The 8,853-nt window shown below is 29.9% G+C and overlaps 1 protein-coding gene across 1 annotated transcript in view; it reads right to left on the bottom strand.

Moving 5' to 3' along the window:
* Positions 1 to 3,950, bottom strand: part of LOC106471652 (calcium-transporting ATPase sarcoplasmic/endoplasmic reticulum type-like) — a gene marked incomplete at its 5' end in the record, with an annotated part of 35,818 nt that extends 31,868 nt beyond the window's left edge. The window contains 2 exons of the mRNA XM_013932266.2: positions 2,800 to 2,922; positions 3,732 to 3,950. Of these exons, the coding sequence (XP_013787720.2) occupies positions 2,800 to 2,922; positions 3,732 to 3,950 (342 nt within the window). The remainder of the gene's footprint in view (positions 1 to 2,799; positions 2,923 to 3,731) is intronic.
* Between the last annotated feature and the right edge of the window lie 4,903 nt (positions 3,951 to 8,853).

Genomic DNA, 8,853 nt, shown 5'->3' with positions numbered 1-8,853 from the left:
TGCACTTAATAATTTTTATTGAATTAAATAATGCACCAAAGAATATAGACTAATAACATGCCAAAAGTACACAAATTCCCTTAACTCTTAAAATTTTCCTGACTTTCTAACTATAACTACAAGAGCCGTTACAAATTCACTCAAGCTAGTCATTAATGTTCCCATAGGAACGTTGCTTGTACTCTGAATGAAATTGACATTTAACAGTTCAGAACATAACGTTAAACAATACATAATTTGATAAATGAAAACCTTGACTTTCTATTGGTTATAGGTAATATATAATGAAATGTAAGAGAGAACTATAAACGAATTGTGAAAGAGAGGACATGACAGGTGGGTGTGGCAGGAGGGATTTGAATTTCTATTAGATAGCTCTGTAACCAAACAAAATTAAAGGCTATAAATATTATGGTTTGTCTGAGCAATAACGATTTTATAGAGAGTATTTTATGTTTAATTTCATACTTTTTGGAGGGGTGGTGGATAAAATAGGGATGATGACATGCTAAGAGAAAATGTGTCACATGAGTCACAGTAGTGGAAATTCAGGATTTTTAAAATATTGCCTTGTAGAATTAAGAACTTAAAACTTGCATATTCAAAATATGGATTATTAGCTAAGATTTTATGCTATTCTAATTGATATAACATAAACAAAAAGTAGTTTAATAAAATTTTGAATGTAAGACACTAAAACCTTGTGTCATACACAGTAAAGGGTACCCAGGGCAATAGGGTTAAAAGAAAAAACTTTATATTTTATCTGTTATTTTCACTATTGAATCTCTGTACAGATTTGGTTGATCTAGAATGACAACAAATTATAACACGAAAACATAAATGTTTAAATTAAATAGCTTAAATCTCATAAAATTAGAAATTATACATATATTTATTATTTTTGTTATACTGACCTTTTCAGCTGTGCCTGGCTAACATAACAGAAATTGCAATGACGCGGTGCATGTGCACTCATGTTAGTGTATCCAATAATATAAAACTAGCTTTTAGAGTTTTATAGTCTTGGCTGTGTTTTAGTGGACTAGTATTTTGTAAGATACAGTCACATTTCAGTTATAATGCATTATATATGTATTTACATCATTACTTTTTACAAATAAGTTCTTAAAACTTATTTTTCTTAAAACATAGAACAGTAAATAAAGAAGTATAGAAAACAATTATCTCTTCTAGTTGCAAAATTTGTACTCATTTGCTGCTTGTCATAGGTTGCTAAGCCTTTTCAAATTTCGCACATGGAGGAAGTGAAACAAAATAATTTTTTTTAGGTTTTATATATACATTTTGAAATAACCAAAAATAATAAATTACTTTAATTACTATAATTTATCAAGCTTAGTAACTAAGATGTATTTCAGTCTAAAGAAATATGGAATTTTGAGCAGACTAAAGTCTTACCTTACCGCTTAGAATCTAGCATGAAAAGAATGACTTTGCTGCCCAAATACTTCAAAGAGGCTGAGAAAGCCACTAGGTGGACATTCTGAGCTTTTGATTGGTTATACACATATCATATCATTGGGCAAAGTAGGTGTATGTAAGCAAGTATTTTCAGAAGATGAAGAGGTGGGCGGGGCCACCTTGGTTGATTCAATAAATATATTAATATCTCAGAAAATAGAAAAGATAAGAGGTTCTTATTTTATATTCTAGTTTATCAATATCTGTAGTTTCAGAATCTAATTCATAAGAAACTATAGACTTTGTAGTTGGACATCACAAACATCTAATTTGAACCAATGTTGCATTCAACACACCACGTGACACACAAAAATTGGTATTTAGGTATGTTTTGTTAATATTTACTTTTAAATTAAGAAATTTATAATTATACTAATTATAATACTAAAATTAGAATTATAATCTATAATCTGATACCAAACTTAATGACATACATTCATAAAATAGTAGTCCAATAAAATTTTGAATGCGAGTCAACAAATGAGACGACATGGCCTCTGACCCGTGGCAATAGGGTTAACCAAGTGTAGCCATACAAATCTTGATCAAATTTGGCACTCAAGAGTTCTATTTTATCAGATGTGAATTAGTTTAAGTTGGCAAAATACTGACCAATAGCACACATGGGCAATTTTGTGCTATTATTTTTTGTAATGTAGTTAGTCATATGGGTCAGATTTGAAGTGTATAACAATATGTTTGTCCTTGTTGTTTTAATTGTTATATGCTGTGTATTTAACTTTTCATCTGCATAATACAAATCATGTTAAACATATCAGCATCTGTGGTAAAAACAATAGTTTTATTCAAAAAAATTTCAAATCAAATTCATTAATTATTTCCAACATTATCATGTTAGTAATCTACTATTGCTTTTTAAAATGATTGAAAATACATTAACCTTTTCCCAAGAAGCAATTTAAACAATTTATATGATATAAATTGTTGTGCTATCAAAAGAAGCTTAGTATGTTATATTAAAACAATTTCGGAGTGTCAGCATATCATTACAGTCCACGTTGCCATGTCTGTTCATGCTCTATCTGATGACTATGCATCTTGGCCTTGGAGCAGAGCTTCCATTGCAAAATGCACAGTCGTAAGACTGTCATTCCAAAGCACACCACTTATCTATGCTGGTTTTTAGACTCCATCTGGTGTACAATGACAATGGTCTCTCAGTAGTTCTGATACATGAAATTACACTACAACTTGCTGATCAAAATCATTTTCATATAAAGTACTCATCCCTCTGTATTTTATTTCATACAATCAAAAAAAGAACCACCTTGAAGTAGAAATACAGTTTCATACCTTGTTATCTCCAGTAATGACAATAACCCTAATTCCAGCAGCTTTGCAACGTTGAATAGAATCAAAAACTTCCTTTCTTGGAGGATCCAGCATCCCAACAACTCCCACAAATGTCATATTTTTCTGTAAAATCATACATATACAATATTAATTGTAAAACTACAAATAAACATACATTAAAAAATGAAATAAAAGAGTAAAAAAAGTAAAAGCTTGTTATCTATTGTACTGTTATTTTTCTGTAATTTTTTTTTTCTAATAAAATATTCACAAGAAGATAATGCAATAAAATATTCATATTAGGAAATATGTACCTAATTACAGCTAAGTTAAGACACTGGGCCTAAAAACACCTTTGATTTGGCAATTATGTATTAAGTTTTCTGAAATACTCATAATTTGACTAAAGAATCTCAAATATGTGGATTTAAAATAGTTCTTTTTTCACTCTGACTTGTTCACTGAGAACTTTTAACTTATCTAGAACCTTCTCATAATCTCCTTAGAATAATAAGTTTTTAGCTTCTACTGCACAGTTAGCATATTAACCCTCAAAATATCAACTTGTTTTCATACTATTCACTGCCAGTAAGTCTAAAGAATGTAATTATGTAAACATATATATAATTTCAACTGAAAGTACTTCCCACATCAGGAAAATGTAATTAAGAAAACCTAAGTAAATTACCACTTTTTAATAAGAGTATATTATTGATGTACATCTACTCATAACATTTAACATTGAGGGGTAAATAACGTACAAAACAAATAAAATGGATTATTAAAGAACTGTAAAAATATTTTGATATTTCACAGGTGTTAACCTGGCATCATCACCTTCAAGAAATTAAAAATTACTTCTCTGTATCCTTATGAATGCTTAGCTACTCAGAACTTACCATAAATGTACTGATTGTAGTTAAGGACAATACCTCATATTTAAAAAACTTGCTGGACTCAGAGAGGTCCATCTGATCTGGTTTAATAGGATCATCTATAGTTGCAAGTGCCAGACAACGCAAAGTGTCCTTTCCAGTTCCATACTGACGAATTACATCCATTACTTTGCTTTTTATTTCAGGTGTCATAGGTACTTTTTTGCTTCCAACACGAGCATGTGTGCATCGTTCCAATACACCCTCTGGTGCACCCTATTGTTCATTGTGACAATGTTATTTGTATTTCAATAGCTCTCAAAAACATTTTCATTCACTAAAAAGCTTCATGAATTTATACAAGTAAATACGCCTTTGAAATACTGAATGTCCTCTTAAAAATACTATACAATTTTCTTCCCACTACATTTATTGTTTTTCATCATTATTTTAAAGTCACCCATCTTAAAGGTTTTATTTTTTTTTATCTTAGATATAATGAACAAAAGAATTCCTTAAAGATTAGAGAAAGAATGGAAAACTGGGATCAAATACAGACGGGTTATACAGTCAATATTGAAGAGTCTGTAGGTATAATATATATAAACAAAATATTTTGCATACATGCATAAGAAATCTTGATAGTGCATCCATTGATTTCTGGAAACAGCATAATGGAGCACAGCACACAGTTGTGTGTAAATAATGTTGACAAGATGGCACAAACAACTGTTATTCTGTCATTAGCTATAAATAGTATTGGTGAAGCTGTACTATCAATACGGCTGCAACACTGAGACTGCTATATGGTGATGACTATGTAGAACTACCTCCACTGTCAGTAGATTGATTTGTAACTTCTAACAAACAGGAAGAGCAGCTGTTCTATAATATTATCACAAGTTGTTACATGCTTTTGTTATTCCAGAACTCTTACTATTTATGTGTTTCTAGGATATCCACAACCTGGTAAAGACACTGCTCAATATAGGCTTATGGTTTTCAACAGTCACTTCCATGATGGTTGGCTATCACACTCCAATGACAGCCAGTGTTTAATAATTTAGGGAATTTCTGAAGATGCAGGTCTATTATCATAACTTGGAAATCATTTCTCACATGACAGGCACCATATTAACAGACATTCAGGCAATTCCCAGGGAGATGCTACATGCTTAAATATCCAATAAAATAGATGAAGTAATAGAAAATTGTAGTGGCAACACTGAACAGTTCCTTCAGAAACATCCCTAGTATCATCCAGAAACCAGTGTAACACACTTCAGGCAAGTCATAATGTATGGATGCAAAATATTTCACCTGCATGTTAACAGAGATTGACCTAAACTGTTTTATATACCAAACTACCTTTATAACAATCCTGTATTCTATGTTAGTGTATTCACTTTAATAAGAATGCTGCTACATTGATTCTTTTTCCAATGACAATAGCTATATAGTGACTTTAATATTATTGAAATAACACAATTTTTTATACTTTTATCTAAATAAAATAGATAAAAAAGCAATAAAAACTGTTTTTGAATGGTCAAACTGTGATAAGTGAAAACTTAAAAGAACATACACAGATATGAATGATTTTTTAGCATTTTCTATCCAATTTTAAACATAAATTATTAAATATGCTTAATAAAAGTCATAAATGCTAAGTCAAAAATATAACTTCTTTAAACTTTTCTACAAATATTCAGGCCTACTTCACATGCAAATAAAAATACATGAACAGTACATATTTGTTTGGTATCAGTAAGCTTACAAATTAAAAAGAAAATACAATTTTTATAGTTGTCAATTCTAAATTACAATTTTGATTATTTGAAAAATTATAATTAATCAGATTTAAATAAATGTTTTGCTTTTAGCAAGTATATAACAGCAAAATTTGTAATTTATCTTCAAAATAATTCAAATATTTAAATTATTTCCAACACTTCATCCTATGTTATTTCATCTCTATTTTTACTAGTAGCTTCAAAGTGATATTCAGAACTTGATGTAAAAAAAAGTTTTTCTACAAATTATTCATGACACTGTTAAGGTTATTCCCATCCAAATTACACTTATAATTAAAATTACAATACCCAATTTATTATAATTAAAACCCATCTGCCATTTATTTTATCCAACTCACTAAATGAACTAAATACTTTTGTACAGCAGCAGCATTCTCTTCACAGATAGCAACACCTAAGACCTTAATATCATCTGTATATTTAAGTAATTTATTGACCATTCTTTCATCTATGTCATTGATGTAAATCAAAAAAGAGCAAAGGTCCTAAGACTGAGCCCTGAGATATTCCTCTAGTGACATTAATCCAATTTGACTGAACTCCATCTATAACAATGCTCTGCTTTCTTCCATCCAGCCACTCTTCTATCTAATTAGCTAACTTAACCTCCACACCTACAGAGATAATTCTTTTTATAAGCCTTTTATGTGGCACCTTGTTAAATGTTTTCTGAAAATCCAGATACACCGAATCTACACCCTTACCCTCATGTACATAAGCAGTAACCTTTCCAAAGAATGTCAAAGGATTAGTAATGCAAAATTTTCCCTTTGTGAAACCATGTTGATTATCCTATAAAATTTTAAACTTTGTTAAATGACTTAGCAAAGAATCTTTTATCAGATTTTCAAAAACGTTTCCCACAATTGATGTAAGACTAATTACTTGGACAATATTTATCACCTCCCTTGAAAAAACGAGTAACATTAGCCAACTTCCAATCCTTTGGCACTTGCCCACTATTGAATAGTAGCAAGTTGTTCACATATCCAATCCTTAACCTTCTTCAAAACCCTTGGGGAAATATTATCTGGCCCAGGAGCCTTATCATTCCTTAAACATCCCAATTTTTTCTCAACAAGATCAGAATTAATGTGATCATCTTGTTTGATCTTGTTTCCATCTATCAACTGTTCAAGATGAGGAATATTCCTTAAATCTTCCTCAGTAAAAACTGAAGAAAAAGTAGAATTTAATAAACCAGACATCTTATAATCATCAGATATGAGCCTTCCTTTATCAACCCTCAAAGGTCATACTCTATCTTAACATTTTGTTTACATTTAATGTATTTAAAGAAATCCTTACTGTTAATTTGTACATTTTTAGCCAACCATTTTTCACACATCTTTTTTTGTTGTATTAATTTCCTGTTTGACCAAATTTCTTGATTTTTAATAACCTTCTAAATCTCCCATCATACCAGTCAATTCAAAGTTCTTAAATTTGTGATGTTTTTTTAAATTCTATTCCTTATTTCCATTGTGAGACAACCTGGCTATATATAAACGAATCACAACTACATCTATAACTGTATATACACCAAGAGACTGTCCAATAACTGCCATTAAGACACTGACAACACTGTTAACCTAACATTTGAAAATCAAATATATTACAGTATTTTATCACTACGTTATCTTTGCACTAAAGTAATTAAGTTTATCTTTAATTATAAAGAAGTGACAAATAACTAGTCTATACTTTAGTTGATATCTATGTAATAATACAATGTATTTAGCCTGGTTTATAACCTACCTATAACTGAATTTAAACTAATGACTCTAAAGTCAAGTAAACAAGTTTATCCTTAAAACACAAAGATACAATCAACTATTCTTTAGATTGTATTTGTTTAATAAAACAATGTATTTAACCTGTTTTATGATTTACCAATAAGTTGAATTATAGCTAAGCCTCAAGTAACATTACATGTCCTAAGCCTCATCTAGCATTGTAGTACAGGTTACACCACTAAAATCTAATCAAACAAGCTTAGCTTTCTAATGTCTTTGCTCTCCCATTGGCTAAGAGAAAAAGACACCAATAGTTAAGAGTATCTTCTTATTTTCTTGTTACCTTAGTATGAAAAGACACTAAATTAGAGTTTGAGTCTGATGTTATTTTTAGGTTAAAAGTAAAACTGATGATTTTATTACATTATGAATAATTTATAATTTTCAATGATGTAATTTAGTTTGTAAAAATTAAGAAATATATTTGTTAAAGTCATACAAGTATATTGTGACAAAAACAAATTAATGTTCATAAATGAAGAGAATTAATCACTAGCTTGCAAAAAATATAATGAATAAGAATGGACTTAACCCCTTTACTATGGCAGCAGTGTTTTGTTCCTGAGTGGATATTTTCATTTTGTAATTTGTTGTTGCAGTTTTTGCACACAGTTTCAAAGCCATTATAACAGGTTACAATTTCATAGTAGAATCCTTTGTTTGGTGATGGCATATTGTTTTAACTTTTAGTAGCACTCAAAAATTGCTTGCTGAAAATATTTAGTCCTACTGTTTTCACAGACTTTAAAGGCAAACAATACTGAAACTTATCTTGGATAAATTCTGTGGCTTCTCCAACAATAAATGCTTTGATTTTTCTGCAATGATAGTGAGGAAAACATCTTGCACAAGTTAAAGCATAGCTGATCCTGTTTCGTAACACTGATGTACAGTTGGGTTTATCCCAAAACTTCTGTGAAAGCATGTTAACCTTGAGAAGATATGTGGCAGTCACATGACTGTTATATTATCTACACGACACATAACCACTAGAAACTTGGGGATTCTTCTGAGATGCATAGCCAAAGCAATTACATTTCTGTGAGGATATGGAGAAAATTTAGTATATACTATAAATGTGATGACACAACAAACACATGTAAACAGATAATTATGCCATAGGCCCTATGACACAATGCAGTGAAAGGTCTGACTAGGACAACATCAGTAAAGTATTTGAATATAAGTAAAAAAGGGTGATTGATGCAATAAACCAACTTCAAAGTATTTATACACATTTTTCATATTTCAATCAGTGGTGTTTACTGTTTTTTTATCTTCTTCATGAACTAATTTTTACTATTCTACAAAGAAGATTTCAACAATTAGGTTTTCTGGAGTGTTTCACAAGTATCATATAAAAATTTACAAGTCTTATAAAAAGTTGAAGATAAAACAATGATTACTATCAGTTAATACTTTTAACTTTTTTAGCACGGGCTCAGTCTCTGGAACTGACCTCGTAATCATTTTGTGCTTGTTATTATTTTCATGCTATAACTTTTTAATTAGTAAGAGTATATTCAAGAAATTTGGCAGATTATCAATAAATATGTTTAGATTAAATAG

The sequence above is a fragment of the Limulus polyphemus genome, unplaced genomic scaffold, assembly GCF_000517525.1.
Source record: "Limulus polyphemus unplaced genomic scaffold, Limulus_polyphemus-2.1.2 Scaffold4762, whole genome shotgun sequence".
Classification (NCBI taxonomy): domain Eukaryota; kingdom Metazoa; phylum Arthropoda; class Merostomata; order Xiphosura; family Limulidae; genus Limulus; species Limulus polyphemus.
The sequence above is the reverse complement of the archived record's forward strand: the minus strand, read 5'-3'. Positions and strand labels throughout refer to the sequence as shown.